The 26487-nt window shown below is 39.4% G+C and overlaps 1 protein-coding gene across 10 annotated transcripts in view; it reads right to left on the bottom strand.

The window, feature by feature from the left end:
• LOC126095313 (protein polybromo-1) overlaps positions 1-26487 on the bottom strand; it is a 326966-nt gene that overhangs the window by 204930 nt on the left and 95549 nt on the right. For all 10 annotated transcript variants that reach the window (XR_007521952.1, XM_049910108.1, XM_049910110.1 and 7 more), the window contains exon 11: positions 19744-19806. Coding sequence is in view for 9 of the 10 variants with exons in the window: in XM_049910108.1 (XP_049766065.1) it covers positions 19744-19806 (63 nt within the window). In the remaining variant the exon portion in view is untranslated. The remainder of the gene's footprint in view (positions 1-19743; positions 19807-26487) is intronic.

Here is a 26487-nt window from a genome sequence, read left to right on the forward strand (position 1 = left end):
CTAGTTAAATTACCGTGAAACAAGAAACAAACACGTTTACAAAATTTAAGCCTAAGCGCGACTTCGCGAAGTTACGATCTTTTCGTGTTTTCTGAAAAAATACGCAAAGAAAAGTCAAACCTTTAACGGCAAGAGTAAACGATACACTAATGCACGTATTTCATTTGTTGTCGGCGTTAAACTAAATTATATTCCTGCACACACATGCAGTGTGATGATATGAGAAGACAACAAGCAGAAATTGGAAAAAAAAAACACATAAATGTCTGTCAGAGGGTAATTTAAGACGCAGTCCTGCAATAAGCTTAACGAAAAGTGAGGAAATAAAAATCAGCAGAGAAAATGGAACAATGAAGGATTTATAAGGGGCATTCAAAACGAAACGAGCCGGAGTCTGAAATATGCAAACCAGTGACAGGAGGGTAATATCATGACATGTATAACGAGTTGTGGTTCCAACCAGAGTGTGGATGTTCACAGCCCATCGCTAGAGGGCACGTGTGCACGTCATGTGACTATACAGAACTAGCAGAAGCATGCATCAATCATCCAACATTGCCAGTCACATTGCAAACAGTGACATGGAGATGTCAAAAGAAGGGCAAAGAGTGTCGTCCATTTTCTGACAACCCAAGGAGTAGGAGGAACAGACATTCATCAACAAATGTCACAAGTGTACATCGAACACTGCAGGTCCCTTGCATGGGTCGAGGCGTGGCACAAGAGCTTCAGGGAAGGACGGGTGTCACTAGCCAATGATGCATGGTCTGGAGCACCACCACTGCATTACCGATGACATCGTCCAGCTGGTGGATGCACTCATTACCCAGGACTGCTGAGTGACAGTGAAAGCCATAGCCGCCGGATTAAGCATCAGAAGTGTTCACACCATCTTGAAGGAACGACTGCACATACGCAAAGAGTGTGTCCAATGGGTGCCCCACAGTCTTCAACCACACCAGGAAGCATGTCATGGGAATGGTTCACTGTCCTGCTCATTTGCAGCGCTATGCTAGGGAAGGGAATGCATTCCTGGCACGAGTGGTGGCTGGAGATGACACAATAACTCATCACTTCGAACCAGAATCAAAATGACAAAGTCTCCAGCAGAAACATCCAGGGTCACCACCACCAAAAAAGCCAAGGCCATCCACACGAGTGCAGGAAAGGTTATGCTGACATTCTCCTTTGACCAAGATGGGCCCCTTCTGATTTACTTCCTGCAGCACGGGAAAACAGTGAATGCCCAGTGTTACTCGCAAACCTTGACCACCCTTCGCCAAGCGATCAAATCAAAACAACCTGGTAATTTCACCTATGGGGTCATTCTGCTCCACTGCAATGCAAAGCCTCATACAGCCAACACAGTCGCAGCACTCCTGTAGAAATTCAAATGTGAGGTTCTTGGCCACCCACCATACAGTCCAGACCTCTCTCACTGCGATTACACCATTTTTTGTCCCCTTAAAAAGGCTCTGAGGGGCAAACGATTCACCTCGGACAACAAGGTCCAGCTATATGTGCTGAACTGGTTAACTTCACAGCTCTGGGGATTTTATGAGACAGCCATTCACTGCCTTGTGTCAACAGCCACGGTCAGTACTTCTAACATACATGTACTGGTTTCTGTAATTATGCCTCTGGCTTGTTTCTTTTTGAACGCCCCTTATAAGTTGTAATCAAAAATTTATTAAAGAAGCAGATGCTTTCAAATATCTAGGAAGTAAGCCAACAAGGGGGAAAAAACATCAGTTTCTGAGAAGGGGACAGAAAACTAATACAAGTACAAAGTCTCTTGCGAAGGAGTCCTTGTATAAAAAGCTGTGAGTTTACTTGCCGCAGTAAATTCAGATAAAGATATGTCACACATATGTGCCAGTAAAATTTTTAATAATGACATAAATGTCTGATCTTCAGGGTTCAAAATTCTTCTAAATGGCTCGTCATCATAGAGTTGATTTTTCAAATGAGAGTCAAACGCTCTATGATTTAAGAAATTCATGGTACATTCTCGCACATAGTTCAACTTACGTAAAAGGATAGTTACTTGGAAAGTAACACTTTTCAAACCACTATTCACAATATTTTCCCGTGACCTGTTAGAAATCTGTATGTTTCAGCAGTTGCCAGAGAGCGCAAGTAACAAGCAACACCGCCCTCGTGTGGCTACCATGATGTAGGAAGCCCATATGTACGTACATGTAAAACATTAAAATATCATACATTATGTCATAAAAGAAACAACACATCAGAGGATGGTCCAAGAGCATCGGAATTTCATGAACCACACTAAAATGTGCACATTTAAAGTGCATACTTAAAGTGCACATTCATATGTCCAGATTCCCAATGAAGTAGACCTCGACCTGATATTAAGCTTTTCAGTGTGGTTTTTGGGACGAAAATTTTCTTGGAGCACCATTGCTGTATTATATCATGTTTGGTTCTTTATTATGGCATAATGCTGTATGCTAGAAGATGAAAACATGCACTTGAAATGTTGCAAACAGTTGAACTGTGGAATTAAACATTTAGTTTCAAATACATTGACTGCCTCTGCAGAAAAGGTTAATAAAATCAAATTTCTTTAGTAAACAGACAAAAATAACTTCATTGTTCTGCAAGGCAATTAATGCTTGACTGTCACACAGGTGGAAATAAAATAAAATCTGAAATTAATAACATATTTTAGCCTTCTGTAATTATGTGAATGTATTTTAATTCAGTTGATAGCTCCCGGCCACAGATACCTGTTTTGTTTTCATTTGACGTGAGAGTAAAATAAGGGGAAACAGCAAAAATCACTAAATGTAAGCATGGGTCACGTGGAGACTATCCACTATAACTCAGACTGCTCTGCGCATCAGCCCCGGATCTAAAATATTTGCAAACCGAGTCAAACTAAAAAGAAAATTGAATTTTCGAAAATATGTTCATCTTGTAGTGCACATGCTTCTGAAAAGTCTGAAAAATAAAACATATGTGTTCGAGGAAATGTAAGACATGTTATTTGGTCTTAACTGTGCCAAAGTGCAGTGCCACGCCTCTTCATACAGCATTCTTCTATAACACGTCGCTGTATTTCACTCAGTGGAATTGTAATGTGTATATTTTGTAATGGATGCCATCAAACCTACACAAGACAGTGGAAATTGAAATGTCCTGTGTTGCTTCTCCTGCTCCCAGTCGGCCCATTTGAAAGCCTGCCCCCTTTTCAATCGCAATGAATAGCGAATGGGATTACTTGTAATCGGGAGAACAAGAACTCTTTAGAAAATTTGCTATCTTTATTGCCTACTGGCAAACAACTTGCTGTTTTGTGTGACATAAAATTAAATGCAGGATACATAAAACCAATAAAGACAAGAGACAAGCAAGAAAGTACACATTTCTTCAATACTTAGCTAATGGCGTTTTTTTTTTTTCCTCTCTAATCTTGCTAAAGCTTTACATGGCGTGCTTTCTCTTCTGCGAAAGAATCTGTTACCTTATCAAAGTTCATCACAGGTTTTACCACACAAAAAAATCGAAAAGTCATTATCTAATACTGAAAAAGCTGTGAATACAAATAATACCCAAGAACAGGTTTCTCGATCTGATTACGTCTATTTTGTCACTGTCTGCTAGATAAAACGAAATAGGCCTGCCTAATATTGCAGCAATTTTGTAACACACACCAAATAAATGAGAATGTTTTGGCACAAATTGACATTTTTATAACACGACAGAATATAATTCACAAAGTACCAATATCAAATGCCTATTAGGCCTACTACAAGCAAAAAGCTTTATGTTAGGAAACAGTTTCACATTTCATTCATACGCACCAGTTTCTCAAGCACGAGATCGAAAAGTAGTATTACGAAATTTTTATATAAATTTGGAATCGTCTTATTCTACCATAATTTGTGTGATGTCACTGTTTCTTCTCCTTCCCCGTTCTAACAAACAATCTTGTCATCAACAATTCTGTAGCTATTCCTGCCATTGTCAAAATTTGTTCGCCGATTAACTTCACTAACCCTGCCAGAATCACAGGTTTAGTTATCCCGCGATTATTCTCTGGCTAGGCGTTGTTACATGTTCGTACACCAAGTTTTCTGCGTTATTTCCGGCTGGTAGCCGGGGACTGTACAACTGGTCCTTACTAGTGTAACAATCTCGCCAAAAATTTTCTGTCAAAATTTCATTTTCTTGGATACATCGAGAAGATACTATGTAATCTTTCTCACCTGTTATTCCTGTTAATGGTTTATTTCAATTCTGGTAGTCTGAATCTATGGATTTCACTGGTAATTACAACAACACTGATCATTCGCAAACCCAATCAACCACATAATCAGACAGCGACTGGCATTCATCCATTTGGCTTTACTCCGCTCAGTTCATACAGACTCATCCCCTTTTGTCTGCAGAAAGTTTATTTCTAAATGCGACAAGGATTCTCCTGACAGAGACATCACGTACACTATGCACACGTTCAAAAATCAACTGATGATTCATTCAGAAATCAACTTAAAAATGTGTTCAAAAATGTTTAAAAACCTATAGGGATGCATTTCAAAATCATATGGATAATCGATAGACCAACGTGCGCTGGATGCTAGGCGCTTTGTGAAACAAGTTTGTTTCCTCAAAAATATGAATTTGGCGCCCCCTTTTCCTGGTAGCATCTAGTTGCTCACTGCGACTGCTTGCACAGTGAACAGCCACATTCCTGTAGCCAGAAGCGGGAGAACCAACTACTCAAATGCGACTCAACTGAGCATGCACATGAGCCCACTCTTAACTGCTAAAACAAATCTAATGTATTAACAGTCGTGACTTCACACTCAACGGAGGCAATTTGTTGTTATGAAGCATTTCATAGTCTTCCTAAAACCTCTGACACATTTTGCGGTTGGCAGACGCTTGCATGAGCACTGTGTGTCATTGTTGTATATGGCGCATTTCCTTTGCAATTTAAGTTATTTTCAATTTTCTCTCTCGTTTATGTTTTATTGTTGAAGTATTATTCTGCAGTACCAGGATACAGTAATATCCTTTGGTAGAGTATCGGTTCTTACCACTCAAAATTTTAAAAATTAATTGAAAATTAAAACAATGAAAAAATCCCGGAATTCTAAAAAATTCCTGGGTTTTTCCCAGATGAAAAGACTCTCGGGTTTTTCCCAGATCTCCCGGTTGTCCTGGGTCATATACACCCTGAAGAATGGTTACTTCCCATCCTTGTCAACTTCCGTTGTAAATCTTATGTTAGGAAGTATACCTTTCAAATGGTCAACAAACTGCTGCAGCGCATCATTACAACATGTGCCTAGGTTAAAAATGTATCGCCAACATATCTAAAGAAGCAGGATGGACAGGAGGGAGTACTGTTCGACTCTCATTCTTACAAATCTTCCATGAAAAAGTTGGCTACAGGAAGTGAAAATGGTGAACACATGGCTGTTCCATCAGTCATTTCATAATAATTTCCACTGTACAAAATGTAGGCTGTCCTCAAAGTATGTCAAAATAATTTGAAAATTTCAGGCGAGTGGCCAAAAGTCTTAATGTGTTTTCCACTGGTCCTTCGTAAACAGGGAGGTCATGTCGAGGTTGACCATGACTTTACTTGGCCCTATCCTGATCTGCTTTATGATACCAACAAACATTTGAAAGTTCTTCATATGATGGCTACAGCAGCTGATTACAGGTGTTAATAATTTACTTAAGTACTTTGCCTACCTGTATATAGGAAAGCTGACATCGCTAACAACTGGTCTCATTGGTATGCCATGTTTGTGTATTTTAGGTAGACCATTAAACCTGGGTGACCTACATGCTCCCGGCCTCAAATTCTTCACAAGTTCTTCAAAGAGTCCCGAGTTCTTTAGTAGCTCCTCCATCTTCCTGCTAGCTGCCAATGTTAGATCCTGTCCGAGAAGCCAGTACGTACTACCTCCCAGTAACAAACCCATTTTCATATGATGATCTATAGCATTGAGCGTCCGCCTCGGTAGCCGAGTTGGCAGTGCAATGGGATGCCATGGAAAGGGGCCCATGTTCTATTCCCGGCTGGGTTGGAGATGTTCTCCACTCAGGGGCTGGGTGTTGTGTTTTCCCTTCATCATCATCCTCATCTCATCCAATGGGGTGGTGACAGGAAGGGCATCCGGCCAACCCTTAAATTAACCATGCCAAATCCAACCATAACCATGATGACCCCGCGATAATGCTGGACAAAGGCACAAGAAAAAGAAGACGAGAATTATAGTATCAAGCATAACTGTAACATTCTCCTAACTGGCCAGCAAGATAACTAACTCTTCACTTTTCTTTAATGGTTTCAGTCATTGTTTCTCCACTCTGCTAACAATGGACTTAACGGGCCTGGCTGTCACCACTTCTTTAGAGATAGAAAACTGCTCAAAATTTTACTACCGTGTATCAGACATAATTAGGAATTGTAAATTACTTTCCAAAGTGAAATCATATTATTATATTATCTACTAATTCTGACTTAGGGTTCAGAATATTGGACTTGGACAAAGGAAGAGGCGAGTGGAATACAAGCATCAGAGATGTATTTTCTATGAGGGATCCAGGTGATGAGACAAGAAGGGATAGGATAAGAAATGAAACTGGAACTGCTTCAGATCAATCTCCAAAAAAATTATGGAAAGAAATATGCTGAACTGATATGATGGACACATTCAAAGAATGAGCACAGAAAGACTACCAAGAGGAGCTGGAATGGGTAGATAATCTGGAATAATATCAACTGGAAGAGCACAAACAAGATGGAGAGCCCATGAGAAGGATGATATGAATTGGAGAGGACTACAATGGGAGGAAATGGTGAAAGAAAAAAAAGGTTTCAGAAAGGAGAAAAAGAAAAAGAAGAAGAAGAAAATGGAATGAAAACAAAAGTAAAAGAGGTAAGAAAATTGCAGAGACTAAAAACAATCAACTAAAAGTTGAAAATACAAGAAAAAAGTATGCAAGCTGTACAGCATTTTGTTAGTGGTGTGTACCAGTTCCCATCTGTGACTCAAGTTGGGACAGCTCTGTCCATTCTGAAATGCAGCTATAACCTCAGAATGACAAAGCTACCTACAGATGGCATTTAACAATACTTTTAATGATTTCACAGAAAATACCTTAGGTTCTACTTCATAATAGTGAGAAATTTCTGAAATATTATCAAAACTCCACAGTACAAATATATTGCCAGAGATTTCATGAAGGATATTTTCACAAACAATCCAGTTATGCGGGATGATCAGAAAATAATGCTTCTTGTTTTAGTTTTGTAAAAAACCATAACTATGAGACATATCCGGAAAGTTAGTACCATTTTATAAAAACAACCCCTAAAAACTTTTCCAAACCAAAATTTATTTTTACAAGAAACAGCATTTCTTAAACTATTTTTCTACACAGTTGCCACCAATATTCACACACTTGTCAAAGCACAAAACCAACTTTTCTATGCCCTCTTCATGCTGCCAATGAAGACAGCCACTGCCGAATACCATGTTTTGTGTTGTCGTTGCTGTCAAAGTGCCCTCCTCCAATATTATGCTTAAGGTTAAAGAACAAGTAGTAATCAAAACGTGCAAGGTGAGGGACTGTAGTCCGGGTGGTCAAACTGCCGCCAATCGAGTTATTGAAGGTTTCGAGTGACACCAGCAGAATGTCATGAAGCAACATAATGCATTTACTGAGTATTCCACGCCTTTTGTTTTTAATTGCACATTGAAGTTTTCTTAATTTTTCACAATATTGAACCACATTGATGGTTTCACCCCCGGGAAGGAACTCAACAAGCATATTACCCTGTATGTCCCAGAACACAGTGCACAGAATTTTTTGTCCTGACAATGTTGTTTTCAATTTTTACTTTTTGACAGATTGTGTCTCCTCTCCATCAACTTTTGTTTTGATTTTGGAGTGACATGAGAAACCGAAGTTTCATCACCTGTCCCAATTCTGTTTAAGAAGTAATCTCCCTCATCACTGCATTGAGTAAGAAATGTCAAAGCACTGTCAAATCGCTTCATTTTATGGACATCCATAAGCAATTTCCGAACCTAACAGGAACATAATTTGCAAAAATTTAAGCAATTTGTGACAATCTCATGCAAAACAGTTTCTGAAATTTGTGGCAACTGATCACAAAGCACTCTCATGGTGAACCATCTATTTTCATGAATTTTCTCACTGACTTTCTCAACCAAGCCATCACTGACAACAGAAGGTCGCCAATCTGAGCTTTGTCATGAACATTGGTTCATCCATGACTGAGCTTTCTCACCACTTTCTCACCACCCCATCAGTTATCACATTTTCACCATAAATCTCTAGAAGTCGACGATGAATTTCAGCTGGCTTACGTTTCTTTGCACTCAAAAATCTTATTACAGAACACACTTCACAGTCGGCGTGCTCGGACACTGTCTTACACATTTTGAAGATAACTAAAAAAATGTAAGTACAATGCAATCCAGTTGTAATAGTGTCAGTAGAAAGACAATGAACCAGAGAAATGGGTGTGAATGTGCGTCTCTGGAATTTTCTAGAGCTGCAGTGGCAGTAGAATGAAATGGTACTTACCTTCCATCTCCTCCTACATACTTCGAGAGTATCACTGTGGTCTGTCAACCGGTTGACAACACCGTAGTATTCAAGAAATTGTTTAATACCGAACAGCTTTTTGGATGATGTCCAATTTGTATTCATGGAGGACAGGAACATTCTGGTGGACATTACAGTTGACATCAGCACAGTCAGGTTGTGGGTTCGATGTTTTATGGAGGCTGTAGAGCAAGTACCACTGACTGTTCAAAAGCTGTGCAACCATCCTGTTCCTAAAGTGACTATACAAGACATCCAGAATGACCATAACAGTTGTGCTGAACATCAAGTAACAGCTGGCTATGAATGTTTCAAACTTCCTAACATGAAACAAATGCAACTACTGCAATCAAACATGGGTTATTCACAGATTTGTGCATGCCCATGCTCAGTTCTTTGAATACTGAAAAACTACAACAAACAGGGAAGGGAAAAGAAGTGATACCAACTGACGCACCACTTAAAAAGCAAACTATGTGACAGTGGATAAAACAATAATGCAAAACCCCAACGCCCAGCCAGACATGGCCAGGAGATAGGAAAGAAATTTGTTCACTGAATATAGAGCTCCATCAAGGAACACTACTGCAGTTGCTCAGAAGGGTTAGACACAGCATCCATATCATACCACTTGATTAACTTATTTGTCATAGTGATAATGCACAATGGACAAAACGATTTATGACAAAACAGGACACAGGGTCAGCAGATATTTGAAAACTATAGATTCTATAGATTACTCACGAAAGGAATGCTTCTGGGAAGGAAAATTCTTGGCATTACATACATCCAGTCATCTCGAAATGGGAAAACACTGGTCCTGTATAGTTTTTGAGGAAATCTTACACTATTCTTCCTGAAAAATAGTGGCATATCCAGCTTACAATGATAGAAGGTGCTAGAGATCACACCTCCTCTCTCCAAAGACTACGACAAAGGCTCAATAATATTGAGATCTGGCGACAAAAAACTAATTCTGAACAACACATACAGGTGTGAACAGGGGGCCTATTGTCCTGGAACACATTATCATGATTGGGGGAACAAATACTGTACCATGGGATGGATCTGATCAGACAAAATGGTCACATAATTCTTGGCAGTAGAGTATCCTTGTACAGTAACCATGAGACCCATAGAATAAGATGTTATGGCCGCCCAAATCATCACTGAATCCCCCGCCCCAATCTTCCGGACCCTAATTTCACTCTTGGGATGTAAAATCTGCCAGAAGTTTGAAACACTGTGCAACAAGTCCAATTTGACCAAATGACTCTCTCACATTGCTACATATTCCAAGGTTTATGTCTCCAGCATCATGTTTTCCTGGTAAGGGAATTCTGATCACTGATGTGTGGGTCTGGAAATCCAGTTCGCATGCAATTCCCAGCTTATGGAGCTCCCTTCACGCTGTTTCGGTACTGATAGGATTCATGGGTGCAACATACAGTTCAGTAGTGACTTTTCCAGCTGTCATCTCCTATTTTTCATCACAATCCTTATCAATCACTGTCTGTCACAATCACTCAACACACACTTTCATCTACATTTTGTCGTAGTGGATAAGGTTTTTTTAATTTCCTTGTATGTGATATAACTCTTCAAAATAGTGCCTTTTGAAACACCAAACACATCGGCTAGCTTGCTTAAGGAAGCACCCACTTCACGAGCACCAACGATTTGCCCACATTCAAACTCACTTAGCAATGACATAATGCTCTCGTAACTACATAAAACACTGTCCTGACCAATTGCAATGTATTGAGGACATAAGAGTCATCAATTTATATTCCTCTGGGCCCACTGCACATTGATGACATCACACAGCTGCCTTTCTTTGTGAAATACAACAGCATAACCTGCAGTCTTGGCAAGCATCTGCACACATGCCCCCCCCCCCCCCCCCCACACACACACACACACACACAGTGAGACATTTTGCTGCCAAGGCTGATGGGAATTTGTTAGGTCACTCCATGCTTTAAACTGTAGTGCAAACAACGATGAAGAGCAAAGAGCTACTGATGCATACCAGTGGGTCCAGCAAGCTGAGTACTGCAATGGACAGAACAATCACTGTTTATGAGACGTCATTACACGAGGCACTCTACACATGATAGTGACATGCGCTACAGCATTACTGTCAAGGCCCAGCTCCCAATATTCCTTTTCTCTCAAGGTAACAACACCCAGGAAAGTGATTTTGACATAATTATTAACATAATTCATGCATCAATATTTACTTTTCAATTTCAGTGTGTGATGGAAACATGTTATTTCAGACCAAGTTTTTATGAAGGATAACTGCAATCAATTTAGTCATGGTCTAGAATATGATAAATTCTGCAAAAATAAAAGTAATAATGATATATTCACACACCTAATCCTTTTATTTGATACTGAATGCAAATGCCACACACAATAGCAATTTTACAGTTAACAATGTAACCTACACACAGAAATTAAAGTGTTTGAGGGTAAATTTAACAATACCTCCAAAATCACCGAATGCTAATCATTGTTCCTGGCATCTGGCAATCGTATCAGTTCCCCCCATTGTGCACTATAGTGTTTGAGCAGTGATAAGGGTTGCAGCTGTGGCAATCTAATTGTTTGACCATCACATTCATATCGTGGCAGCCATGAAGACATCTTCTGTCTCTTTAACACCGATATATTTTTCCGGGAGGAAAAATTTGAGATTTTATAATGTTCTCGAACTTTCATGAATACTAATGACTGCTTCTGATTTCTAAAGAATATTCTCGAATACAATTTGGAAATGATACACATCACAGTCACGAAATCATCTCAACTGATGAAAAGTGCAACACAGTAATGACAGAGGAACAATTCATCAGAAAATTTTATCGACTTACAAAGGGAAGGGATAATATGGAAACAAAGAAAGACTGTGTGAGCGAACCAATTCAGAAACAAAAAAATGATGACATTCAGAGATAAATCAGTGAATACAGAATATTGATACGGGGGAGGGGGTAAGAAATTTTAAATTCATTGATATAAGAATGAATCAAGATGAAAGCATGAGCTTTCTAAAAGAACTAAAAGCTGCATCATTGCCTTTGCTCTCAAAAGCAAGACATAAGTTAAAATCTGTATAAATTTCATTATTAGTTAGACTTTTTTTCCAATTCTGAAAACAAATGGGAAATAACACCAAGCGAAGCAGGTTCTTTTCATCCATTTAGAGGTGAGTGGGAAAAATGAATACAGCCTAATGCACATCCCCTATTTGTATGTACAGGTCAAAACACAGTTAAGAGAAAAAAATGAACCCAGTGACGATGGCGGCAGACATGTACGTGCTGTATGGCCCACAGAGTTTCAGTGTATGGGCAGAGAAGAACAAGAAAAGTTGATGTGGTATTCTGTGCTCTTTAGTGTCTGTGTTGATTGTAAAAAGACTAATGAGCAATTGAATATAGATTTCTATGTACAGTTATGTACTGGACTTGCTTGAGACTAGAGACTTTTAACTTACTTCATGTCTTGGCTGTGAACGAAGCAAGACCCATGTATGATGTTCATAAATTATTTGGTTACCAAACCAATGATATTTGAATATGTGTAAATGGGTCTGATGTTTAAGGACTAAATTAGCTTGCAGAAGTTGTTGTCTGTGGAAGTTGAAAACATAAAGTGATTAAACTGAAAAGTATTCTACGAGTATCAAAATCATCTCATCTCAAGGATAGAGAAATGGTTTAATAAATTCCTTTAACCAGCTATAGTCTTTGGAGATGAAGTTTTTGGGAGATCAATGTAGCTGATTACCCAGAGAAGATAATCGGCTACACACAAGGTGCAAGTTAACTGACTTGAGAGATGTGTGAGCCTTGCAACCCAATACTACACAGTCTCTTGTCGTCCGAAAAACGTTAAAACGTGGCGACCCAAGTGACAGGACCAAAAAGAAAAGTGGAATTTTAAAACAGAAATGGGAATAGGATATTATGAGTTGCCATAGCAACCAGGCCTAACAAGATACGAGAACCGTTTCCAGTAACTGTATTGAGTCCAATAAACCAATGGAAGAAAGTTGCAAGTGTGACGCAGTAGTAAAAGACGTGAGAAAGTAATAGCGCAAAAAAACCAGAGAGAAGACCTCAACCTTTTGACTAAGAAGATTGGGTGGGGAGAGTAAACTGTCTTCACACAAGTACATCACACTGACGCCAACGCAGTAAGCAGGCACCGACGCCGACTGCACTAGCTGCTGCTCAGCGGTGCTGACTCCACATCCGCTCGCTGCCGCTGACGCTGAAACCAACATTTGACGCTGCCGGCGCCAGTGCTGTCCACTGGCGCTGAGTATACATTCGCTCACCAACGCAGCTAGAACTCTACGCCGGATGAGCAAAAAACAATAATTATTTGGTAAAGTTGAGGGAACTGTTGAATGATAAACTGTTAGTATAGTTATTATACTCAGAGGCGAATTTTTTTTAATGATCATCAGAGCTAAGAGTAAAAAGAATATGATCATGAACAGCAACTAGCAGAACCAATCACAGCTATTAAAGTGATTGGGGAAATGCCAGACTTGTCTGACTTAGTGAATTTAACTAAAGCCCGACAAGCAGATTCAGCAGCTGTAAACACTCAAATTGCTGCTTTAAGACTTTAAGAAAAGAGATAGACTCAGTACATTCTAGATTAGATGCTAAGCTAGATGACTAGAAGGCTGATTCAGCCGCTCTAAGTGAAAAATTAGTCTTTGGGTCTATCTTCTTTCTCTTCTTCAATCTTAGCAACCATTTCTACTTTTTCCTTTCTTACTTCTCATCTGAGTACCGGTCTATCTTTCCCTCTTTCCATATGCATATACTTCTATCACTGAAGTCCTTATTTTCTGTGGTTTCCAATAACATTCAACTTATTTCATGTAAGTAGACCGAAGAATCAGGCTACACAAACACACTTCCGCATACACACCATAACATACAGATGCAAACAATGAAAATCCAAGTTAAAAGGATGTGAAAACAAACTGTCAAGTGTTGTAGGGGGAAAGAATATGCACATAGAGAAATATGCACTAATGGTTGTTCATTGTGACAGTTGTACACCAAGGTACTTGAAAAAAAAACTATCATGTTGATAAGGAACATAACTAATGAGCCTAAGTCAGGGAGGAACTAATTGTGATAACTGGTCAGGAATGTCAGTCTAACAAACATTCGACTTGTAGGATAGTGGGACTCTTATAACCTAAGTAAGCATATTATATATTGAACAAAGTATGTAGGCATGAAGCATATGCTGGAAACATAGAAGTTGATAAGTAAAGGAGGACTCTAGGGTATAAAAGAGAAGTATGAAAAAGTGGGCATGAGGGGTGAAGTAGGTTTTAGTTTTACCAGATAATAGTTATAGTGTACATGAAAATGTATACTAGAGCAAGGAACCATGAGGCCTACTCAAGACTGATAAGTGGGGTTGCACCCAGCATCTATTGGATGAAAACGACAGATAGGCAGACCTAAGAAAGGCTGACCTATACTGTGTGGACAGGAGTACCAAGAAGGGGATTGACCTGTACCACAGGAAAATAGGAATTAAAAAAGGGGCGCACCTACCAAAAGAAGGAGAAAGGGTACTCATAGGATCAACCCATATGTGAGGTATAGGTACTGTTTTTAGAGGGGAAAGGACAGTATTGTGACAAAAGTCTCAAAAATTTTGTACAAATTGTTCTCATAGCATTATTATGTTTTATGAGTGTCAATAGGAACACTTATTTTGCCCAGAGTTCCTCCAGACTACAAAAAGTTTAAAAATAATAAGACCACTGCGTACTAAAGAAAAGTGCAAAGAATTGCAATAAAGAATAAAGTACTCAAGGGTCATGAACACCTGGAGTTTGCTATTGGAAATTGAGACAGAGTCCTAACAAATCCTACTATTAGGAAAACTTACCAGATGACAGTGGAATATTCAGGGTTGATGTCAAAATAGAGTGAGAGTAGAATAACTAAAAGATTAACTAAAATTTATTCTAAATGAGTACAAAGATCTATGTTGGAACGTATATTGTTAGAATTGTATGTGACATAAATTTAATAATGATTGTATAAAATATTGTGTGTTCAATTTAAGCGTGAGAAAATGCAGTGCTTCGTGAATTTTGGAGTAAATTCTAGAACCACTCGGCCTTACACCGTTTCAAACACCTGATATTTTAGAGGTGAGTGTGAGAAATCAATACGCCCTACTGGCATCACCTATTTGTATGTGCAGGTCAAAACACAGTTAAGAGAAAAACATGACCCAGCAGCTGAACGGCAGCAAACAAGTACCTGTTGTATGGTCCACAGAGTTTCCGTGTACGGGTAGAGAAGAACAAGAAAAGTTTACATAGTATTCTGTGCTCTTTAGTGTCTGTGTTGATTGCAAAAAGACTAATGAACAACTGACTATAGATTTCTATGTACATTCACATATTGGACTTGCTTGAGACTAGATACTTTTAACTTACTTCATATCTTGGCTGTGAACGAAGCAAGACACATGTGTGATGTTCATAAATTATTTGGTTATCAAAGCAATGATATCTGAATATGTGTAAATGAGTAATGTTTAAGGACTAAATTAGTTTGCAGAAGTTGTTGTCTGTGGAAGTTGAAAACATAAAGTGATTGAACTGAAAAGTATTCAACAAGTATCCAAATCATTTCAAGACTAGAGAATTAGTTTAATAAATTCCTTTATCCTGCTATAGTCTTCGGAGAAGAAGCTTTTGGGAGATCAAAATAGCTGATTACCCAGAGAAGAGGATCGGCTACACACAAGGTGCAAGTCAACTGACTTGAGAGACGTATGAGCCTTGCAACCCAATACCACACTGTCACTTGTCGTCCAAAAAATATCAGCACAACATACTGAAAAAGAAAAATTCGTAACTGTGAAATCTGTTGGCGACGCTACTGAGAGCATCTTTTGGGATTCCCGGGTTGCAATCTTGGAGGAATTTTGTGGAAAGATACAATCAATTCTTTGAAAAGCTTCAATGCCCTGAGGGAACTGAAGCACAGAAGACTGTACTTTTAACATCCTACTGACAACATCATTAGAATGGAGCCCTAGCTCAGAGTGTGGAAGGATGGAGAAGGAAAGCATCATCGTTTTTTCTTGAATGATTTAGGGATATCACATAAAACCTAAGTATGGGTGGATGGAAGGATAGGTATTTGAACTGCTGTCTAGCCAAATGCAAGTACAGTGTATAACCAGTGTGCCACATCAATCAATGCAAGAGAGAAAATGTAAGACCAAACCTAAGTGTATAAAATACTTCTGAAATTACATAAGTCTTGACTCATGTACTATACAGCCCAAATCTAGTGCTAGCTGATTATCTGTTCTGCCCACTAAAGGAAACCCATGGGTATAGCTTTGAAAAAAAGAACTGCAAATCAAAATTCCGGGGAGGGGCATGGGGGGGGGAGCTAATGCAAAATTCCATGCGACGATCGCTAATGAGCAGTCAACATTTTTTATTGCACTTCATTAACTTACAAATTAAGAGGCATAAATTAAGAAATCTACCAGAAATTTGGAAATGAGCCCTTAAACACATCTCAGAATAGTCTGCTTGTGTCTGTATATGTGCGGATGGATGTGTGTGCGCGCACGCGCGTGCACACGCTCGTGTATACCTGTCCTTTTTTCCCCCTAAGGTAGGTCTTTCCGCTCCCGTGATTGGAATGACTCCTTACCCTCTCCCTTAAAACCCACATCCTTTCATCTTTCCCTCTCCTTCCCTCTTTCCTGATGAAGCAACCGTGGGTTGCGAAAGCCTGAATTTTGTGTGTGTGTGTGTGTGTGTGTGTGTGTGTGTGTGTGTGTGTGTGTGTGTGTGTTTGTTTGTGTCTCTATCAACATACCAACACTTTCGTTTGGTAAGTTACACCATCTTTGTTTTTAGATATATTTTTCCCTCAGTGTAAATTAAGATAGACACCCATGTTCAAATTGTGCAGCTGTTAATATTTACAATGAAACAACACTGGTGGACTTCTTAATGGGAAGCAAATGTGAATTGGCTGCTCACCAATACTGCTCATGATACAGCTGCTCACATTGGTTGTTATCTCATGACTATCAAGCAAATATGGACTTGATCAGTGCAGGAGGATCCCACTTAATGCCAAGCAGGCTCTCCACAGCCCCAGGTGACCAGTGCCCCAGAGAACCGTCATACAGTTTGCTCAGTTGTGCAAGACCATGCAGCTACATCACATACATTGAGTCAGAAAATGGGCTTGTTTGCAGCAAGGATAGTATCTACACAGTGTTATATATGTACCATGAACACTCAGCACCATGACCACTGTTGCAGTTTCCCCAAGACAACCGCAAAGAGTGGCACACCAACAATGGTGTACACAATGAGGCATACCAACAGTGGCACACCCAACAACAACATTACACACATTGGTGACACCAAGTCATCCTTTCAGATGAGTCCTGGTTCTGCATATAGCACCAAAATGGACACATCCCTCTGTGGAGGCTCCAAGGAGAACAAACACTCAATATTTGTCATCAACATACCTGCCCAGCCCCTAGCAAGACAATACGGGGTGCAATTGGGCACACAACACAATCACCTCCAGGTAACACAGCTGATGATTTTAATAGCAGTCATTACATTTCTGAGATATTAAGACCGATGGCTGCGCCCTATCTTCAAAATCTTCACAGTGTAATTTTCAAACAGGATTTACACAAAATTACTAGCTGCCCAAGTTGTCCTAATCCACCTCAATGTAGATGGTGTGCAACCAGTCTTGGCTGTACTTTCTCCAAATCTCTAACCGCTTGAAAACATCTGGTCACAGACTGCCGAGACACTGGCATGCTACCACTTGCCACCTGTATGATTGATAAAATTTGCACAGATTTCAAGCAGCATGATATAACATATCTGTCTCTGCCATCCTAGCTCAATGAGGTACTCTGGCCATACAGGTTAGAGCCACTGTACGGTGTCAATGTCCTCCTGCCGCTTTTTATCAAATGATTGCTTGATCTGTTTCCTCAACACACCATATCACAGCGGTAAACATAAACATAAAAATATGAACACCACTCACAGATTAGCCCTCACGCCTGATCTGCCTGCAAGACAGTACAAAAAGTTAGCTATGGCTGTGAGACGTATGATCAGCATGCTGCCAATCCCTCCAGCTGTTACTGACAGTAAGTGATTCGTGGTAATGCTGCTGCTTCTTTATTCAAACAGTTCCTCATCTGATTCTTGAGTTTCTCCCGGCGTATTTGATAATCAAAATATCCACGGGTGTACTGCCGGTCTACGGTGTCCAACGGGCACAATATTTCGGCGATCATACATGTCCTCATCTATTTTAATGAGCTGAGTGGAGCCTGTTCCAGACCTCCCCAGCTCAGAAAAATCCGGGTATGGTGGTGGTTTTTGTAAGAGTAATGTGGCGGGTAACGGGAGGTGGCACACCAATCAAACTCCAACTCACTCGCCAGTTAACCGAGTCCTTCGACCAGCCTTATATACGTCCCTGGCTGTATGTTTCCTGCATTCATCCACAAGCAAGCTTACCATCGTCCTCGCTTTTGCCTTTGCTTACAAGAAAACATGAAATCAACGCTATGGTTTCTCCATAACCACAAAAAATAACATGACAATGTTAGAATTACTGAGTAGAGTAGAACTTCCAAAAATACAATGACAGGAAAAAAAATCGCAATACCAAGAAGGAGACGTGCAAGATATATGAAAATTGATTGGCCTGTTTCTACATCTGCAAGATTTCGTTTAACCAAATTTTGCACCAGTCTCATAGGAGTGGTGCTAGCAGCACCACTAGGAGGATGCAAATCCAGTTTGCTTTAAATACACAAGTGTTAGTTACCTTCGAGATTGGCACCAGAGTGACACATGAACTGGCACAAATCTGTTACTTTAAGGACAGCTCCATGCCGAACGCCCTGTTGCGTGCATTCCACTGGCCCCAAATCACCACTCTTTGGGATTTCAGTGGTGTCAAGAGAGCTCAGTGGAGAGCAGAATGGAGATCTGTTGCTTTTTTCTAATGAAAACTGGTTCTGCCTCAGTGTCAGTGATGGCCGTGTCTTGGTTCGAAAGAGGTCAGGTGAGTGCCTGCAACTAACCTGCCTGTGATCTAGACACACTGGATGTATACATGGAGTTATGGTCTGCGGTGCAATTTTGTATGACAGCAGGAACAATCTCGTGGCTACCCCATGCACCCTGACTGCAGATTTGTATGTCAATCTTATTATTCAACCTACTGCGCTGCCATTCATGAACAGTATTCCAGGGGATGTTTTCCAAACAAACACCACTCACATGCTGCTGTCATTACCGAACATGCTCTATAGAGCAACAACATGTTGCCTTGGCCTGCTCTACCACAAGATCTGCCTCCAATTGAACATGTATGTACCATCATTTGACGACAAATGCCAGTGTCATGGATAAACAGCATTAACCATACGGGTATTGACTGACCACATGCAACAGGCATGGAACTCCATCCCACACATGTATGACACAATGCAAGCAATTTTGCATTCTTAAAGTTAACATTCTGGCAGTTACACTGTTTATTACAGTACCACCATTTCACATTTGCAATGGTTTTTCTCGCAATTACATTAACCTATGAACTTACAACATTAATCATTTAAATTTGTTATCTAGACAAATGTATTCCCAAAATTTCATTACTCTACATTAATTATTTCTTGATGGTGGTTTTTTTTCAGATAATGTATTAACACAGCCACAATCAAAAACACAGTGTTGTGTTGTAGTTGCAGAGACAGTAACATTAAACTAGGTACAAAAATGTATGCCATAATATTTTGTTAATTACTAAATGAAATCAGGATGAAACTAGGTTCAGGTGTACAAGTAAATCTTCACTGTCCTAAAAATGTTTCAAAATTTAGCATACTTAGTAGAAGAAACTTAAGTTAACGTATCTGCAAATTCCACACACAATTGTATCTTTTTTAGAGGAAACGACAAAATACATGACTTAAAAAAACTTTTACCATAGAAAACAGAAATTATTGAGAATTGACTGTTACCTGGTCGAATTCCAATAGTTCTTGAACTTTAGCTTGCATTATTTTTTGTAATTTCGCTGCATCCTGAAATTTACAAGACAAAATAACATGAAATACACAACATAAAACAGTCACACGTGGAAAGGCATAAAGGAAATCTTTTGCTATCTACAATGAAACTTTTCATGCAAGTTCTGAATTCTGCGGAATTATCATGGACACCATTTGTAAAGTGCATACAGAACCTATCACAAAGCCAGTCTCATTGTCTTTCTTCTAATTTTATTTAAAACTTCTCCCAATTAACATTTTTTATAATTAATATGTGGATTTTCTGTTCACATCGAACACCTACTGTAATTCCAATTATCTAGGGTCCCAAATAAAGTCCATTTCCTTCCTCCAATGATAAGCCAATATGGAACTATTATGCCTCAGTAACAGGATATCTAATCTCAACTATTTACTTATTACAGAGTGTATACATGGAGAAGGAAAAAAAAATTCCCGGATTTCCCGGTTAAAAATATACTTTCTCCCAGATGGAAACATAGTTTTTCCCTGTTAATTGACAGAGTATTTTCTCTCGGAACTGTATAACTTATCAATCCTTTGAATGGTTATGGTTTTATACATGGGCGTAGAATTTCCCAACGCTTTAGAAAACGAAACACCTTTTGGAAAGATGTTTGATGTGCAGTAACATGTACGCTGCATATTTTCGTATTACGAAAGTAGAAATTCGAATTCCACCAAACACCGCATGTTACTTTCCGAAGCATTGAAATAGAGATTGTGATGCGCATTTGTAAGCCAGTTATAGCTCATGTCACATGATCTCGCCAGCCAATGACAGCAGATATTTACAGCTTCAGACACGTGGTGTAGTAAGCCAATAGCCACATCACTGTTAAGTAGCGCGAACACACGAACAGGAATAGTTAATGGTTTAAATTAATATATATAATGATACTACAAGAAAAACAAAGCTTTCACATATAATATTGGTCTCTAAGGTCAATTCCATGCAAGAGAAGCTAAGCTTTCACATACAATGTTGGTCTTTTATGCACGCATTACATTTTAAGATATACCACACAAATGTGCCAGTAATTTTTTTACTAACGGCATAAAAGTGTGATCTTCTGGGCTATAAATTTTTCTAAGTGGCTCGTCATCAAACAGCTGGTTTTTAAATGAGTCCCAGATTCCCAGTGAAGTAGGCATTGACCTGATATTAAGCTTTTCAATGTGGTTTCGGGATGTAAATTTCCTTGGGTACCAGTACTTTGTTATCTCATGTCTGGTTCTTTGTTATGTCATAATGCCATACGTGCTAGAAGATGAAAACATACACTTGAAATGCACCGAACAGTTGAAATTTGCCAATAGTATGAAATTAAACCCTTTGTTTCAGATGTACTGACTGCCTCAGCGGAAAAGATTAATACAAGAAAATTTTTCCAGCAAACTGATAAATATAACTTCATTGTTCTGCATGGCAATTAAAGCTCGACTGTCAGAAAGGTGGAAATAAAATAAAATCTGAAACTAATAACGTATTTTAGCCTTCCGTAATTATGTGAATGTATTTTAATTCACATGATAGCTCCCGGCCAAAGAAAGCAATTTTGTTTTCATTTGATGTGAGTGCACTAGACAAAGAGGAAACTGCAAAATCACTAAATGTAAACACGGGTCACATGGAGATTACCCGCTTCCCTATTATAACTCAGACTGCTCTGCGCATCAGACCCGTATCTACGATAATTCCAAACCGTGGCAATAGTAGATAGTGGCGTCCCTCGAGCATTTGACATAGGACGTTAAAATTTTTTTTAAAAATCGAATTTTCAAAAATACGTTCATTTTGTAGCGCACATCTTTCTGAAGACTCTGATACATAAAACATACCGTGTCCAAGGAATTGTAAGACATGTTATCTGATCTTAAGTGTGCCAAAGTGCAGCACCACACCTCTTCATGCAGCATTCTTCTATCGCATCTCACTGTATTTCGGTCTGTGGAATTCAAACGTGTATATTTTGTACTGGATGCAATCAAACTATATTCAGGACAGCGGAAATTAAAATGTCCTATGGTGCCTCTCCTGCTTCCAGTCGGCCGGTTTGACATCCTGCCCCTCTTTTTTCTTCTTTAAAAAAAAGCTCTTCGGAAAATTTGCACTCTTTATTCACTATTAGCTAACAACTTGCTGCTTTGTGTGACATAAAATTAAGTATAGGATACATAAAGCCAGTAAAGAGAAGAGACAAGCAAGACAGTACACATTTCTTCAATCCTTAGCTCCTACAATTTTTTTTCTCTCTAATCTTGCTACAGCTTTACATGGCGTGCTTTCCTTTCTGCGAAAGGATCTTTTACCTCATCAAAGTTCGTCAAACGTTTTGCTACTTGAAAAATTGAAATGTCGTTGTCTAATACTGAGAAACCTGTAATCACAAATAGGCCCAAGACGGGTGTGGTTTCTCGACCTGATTACCTATATTTTGTCACTGCCTGCAAGATAAAACAAAATAGGCCTTTATAATACTGCAGCAATTGTAACACACGCCAAATAAACGAGACTGTTTTGGCAGAAATTGTCATTTTTATAACATGGCAGATTATAATTCACAAAGTACCAATATCAAATGCCTATTAGGCCTACTACAAGCAAAAAGCTTTACGTTAGGAAATAGTTTTACACTTCATTCATACGCTCTGGTTTCTCAAGCACGAGATCGAAAAGTAGTAGTGTGAAATTTTTATAGAAATTTGAAATTGTCTTATTCTTCCACAATTTGTGTGATGTGTCTGTTTCTTCTCTTCCTCGTTCTAACAAAAAATGTTGTCATCACTAATTCTGTATCTATTCCTGCCAATGTCGAAAGTTATTCGCCGGTTAACTTCACTAACTCTGCCAGAATTGCCAGTTTAGTTATCCCGCAATTATTCTCCGGTTAGGCATTGTTACGTGTTCGTACTGTGTTCGTACAACGCGTTTTCCGCGCTACTTCCAGAATAGACCTTAAAGCAGCTTCCAGCCGGAGACCGTACAACTGGCCCTTGCTAGTATAGCAGCGATCTGGCCAAAAATTTTCTGTCAAAATTTCATTTTCTTCGATACACCAAGAAGATAATACGTAATCTTTCTTACCTCTGGTAGTCTGTTTCTATGAATTTTGCTGGTAATCGTAACAACACTCATCATTCACAAACCCTATCAACCACATAATCAGACATTGGTTGGCTTTCTTTCGTTCGGCTATACTCTGCTCATCCCGTTTAGCCCCTTTTGTCTGCAGGAAAGTTTATTTCTAGATGTGACGAGGATTCCACTGACAGAGACATCACGTACACTATGCACACATTCACAAATTAACTTACGATTCATTCACAAATTAACTTACGATTCATTCACAAATTAACTTACGATTCATTCACAAATCAACTTAGAATGTGTTCAACAATGTTCAAAAACCGACAGGGACACGTTTCAAAGTCATACGAATAATCGATAGACCAACTTGCGCTGGATGCTAGGTGCTTTGTGAAACAAGGTTTATATGAATTTGCCCCCCCCCCCTCCCCCTGCACTCCTAGATCCAGGGCTGCTGCGCAATCTGGCAGCTTGAGCGTGCCAGTAAAATTTTTCCCGGTAGTACCTAGCTGCTTTTATACTGTGACTGCCTACACAGCCAACAGCCACGTTTGTGTAACCAGAAGTGGAAGAAGATGCCACTCTACTGTGCATGCACATGATCCCAATCGTAACTGCTAAGACAAATCTAATGTTAACAGTTGTGGCATCATGCTCATCGGAGGCAATTTGTTGTTACGAAGCATTGCATAGTCTTGCTAAAGCCTTTGACACATTTTGCTGTTGGCAGACGCTTGTATGAGCACTGTGTTTTGTTGCTGTATATGGCGCATTTCCTTTGCAATTTAAGTTTTATTTTAGTTTTTTCTCTCGTTCACGTTTTATGGCTGCAGTATTATTCTGCAGTAGCAAGATACAGTAATATCCTTTGTTAGAGTATTGGTTCTTACCAGTCAAAGTTACAAAAATTTAACTGAGAACAATTCCCGGAATTCAAAAAAATTCCCGGGTTTTTCCCAGTTTTTTCCCAGATGAAAAAATTCCCGGGTTTTTCCCGGATCTCCCGGTTGTCCTGGGTCATAGACACCCTGTATTATCAACTGCAGTTGTATCATACAAGCATGAATTTTGGTGGCCGAAGCCCATTTCAACACAATAAAGCTGCGCAGAGTGGCCATGCGGTTTGAGGCGCCATCTCACAGATTGCGCGGCCCCTCCCACCAGTGGTTCGAATCCTCCCTTGTGTGTGTGTGTGTGTGTGTGTGTGTGTGTGTGTGTGTGTGTGTGTGGGCGCGCTTAGCGTAAGTTAGCTTAAGCAGTGTGTAAGTCTAGGGACCGATGACCTCAGCAGTTTCGACCCTTAGAAATTCACAAATTTTGAACTTTGGACACAATACAAAAGGCAGTGTATTCATATTGCTACAAACCTCACATCAACTGAAGGCTCCATAACAAAAGCAATTGATGGCAAGGGGTTATCAAACTATTTAGAATGTTTTTTCACTCTCTTGAAAAATGTAAATGCTTGACAAGGATCTTTTTGTGATGAAGTCTTCAATTACTCTAGCTTTTGTAGTTGGGAACTTTCTGCCATAGAATAATTTTTAAAGATGGATAGGTCTGCCATTTATCTAATACAATGCACATTTTACTGTTTACCTTCTGGCTCTGATTTAAGTACTGGCTTTCTTCCTCAGGCTCTTCAGAAAAATGGTGGATGTATTTTCCTATCAATAAAAATTTTTAGCATCTTCACACAAAAATTTTATTATGCATTTATGTGAATTACCACAAGAAATGAGCCTCGAATTGCTCAAAATGTTTAGCCTTCAATGTATGAAAGAATTTTTGTTATTCACTGAAATAGGATTTTACATAAACCAGGCACATTGTCTTAAGGAAATGCAGTGACTGTCTCACAAAAACGTATTGTATATTTCAGCCCTACATCACACAAATGATATCGTTACTAGTTTCTTAGCTAGACATGTTGAGATGGTCAGTTTAAAAGTAAAGGAAAAGGGGGCTAGTAAACTACAAAATCAAAGTAATTTTTACACAAAACTACACACACTTTAATGCACTAAATAGTAAAGCTTTAAAATACAACAGGGCAATTACGAGATATGCTCACGATGGGCACATATCTGCACTCTGGTTGTTGGAACTGGAGGCTACTGTTAACTGAGCAACAGTATACAGTTGATTATTTGCCATACAAGTGGATTAAAATATTCGCAATATAAAGTGATTGTGACATCTATACTCCTCAAAAACAAGCTGTGGAAAAGAAATTACATAACTACCAGTGTTGGTAAGTTAATCGTACAATGCTCTTTTTGTAAACAGAGAAGTAAATCACTGTGACAGTTCTATAGACCTTGACAGTGAATAAATACTACGTTCAACAATGAAAGAATAAATTCTACTCACCACATAGAGGTGGTCTTGAGTGGCAGACAAGCACAACGGAAAAGTGGTAATTAATTGAAACCCTCAGCTGCCGATAGGTGTTGTTGATATACCTCAATGGGGACAGCTGAAGTGTGTGCCCCGACCAGGACTCGAACCCGGGATCTCCTGCTTACATGGCAGATGCTCTATCCACCTGAGCCACTGAGGACACAGATGAATAGCGTGACTGCAGGGACTTATCCCTTGCACGCTTCCTGTGAGACACACATTCTCAACTGTCCACAATTCTACATATGTAACGTACCTAATAGATATTTGCCCATCCACTCATTATTTGCGCATGCACCTGTCGGCAGCTGAGGGTTTCAATTAATTATCATTTATTCTACAGAAGCTGCACGGTCATCAACAGTATCTGTTCTTTCGAGAACAGTTACTATCTTCACAATGAAAAGTCATTATTCAGCTATCAGAGTTAAGTCCTTCATCAGACACAGACAACAAAGACACACATATTCACACAGGCACAATGTGCATACACATGGACATTGTCATCTACAGGTGCTAAGGCCCTTAGATGATAGTGGCTCTGTATGTGTGTGTGTGTGTGTGTGTGTGTGTGTGTGTGTGTGTGTGTGTCTGTGTGTGTGTGGAGGGGGTGGGGGCCCTAACGCATGTACACAATTGTTGATTATAGGTCTGACTAAGGACTTTTGATTGATGGCTGAGTGATACCTAGCAGTCTTTTTCATTGTGCCTGTCTGCCCACTCAATGCCTGCTCTACACGGTAACAGCATTTATCATTTCATTTATTTACAGAATTTTAACTCTCAGGTTATTTACACATCTTGAAAGACATTTATACCTGTCAATACAAATAAATACACGAAGTTTACTACACAGCACATGTAACTACTCCAATAAATAATTACCTCAACAATGCAACATAGCATTCACAAGCTAAATTTATTTTCGTATTTCCAGCTGGAAAGAGAATACCATTTTTACGTGCAATGTTTCAGTGAATAACCTAGTTAAGTCCACAAGTTGATGCTGTAGCTGACTGTTCTCAAAATATTGTACATATGAATGGATTGTCAACATGGCTGAACAAACGAAAATACGCTTTTATCAATCGCACTGGAAAATCTAGTATATCACTAAGGCGGAAAATTCTCTGCATACCCGCCAGGTTAGCCGAGTGTGCTAACGTGCTGCTTCCTGGACTAGGGTAGGCGCACCGGCA

The sequence above is a fragment of the Schistocerca cancellata genome, chromosome 8 (genome assembly GCF_023864275.1).
Source record: "Schistocerca cancellata isolate TAMUIC-IGC-003103 chromosome 8, iqSchCanc2.1, whole genome shotgun sequence".
In the NCBI taxonomy this organism is placed as follows: Eukaryota; Metazoa; Arthropoda; class Insecta; order Orthoptera; family Acrididae; genus Schistocerca; species Schistocerca cancellata.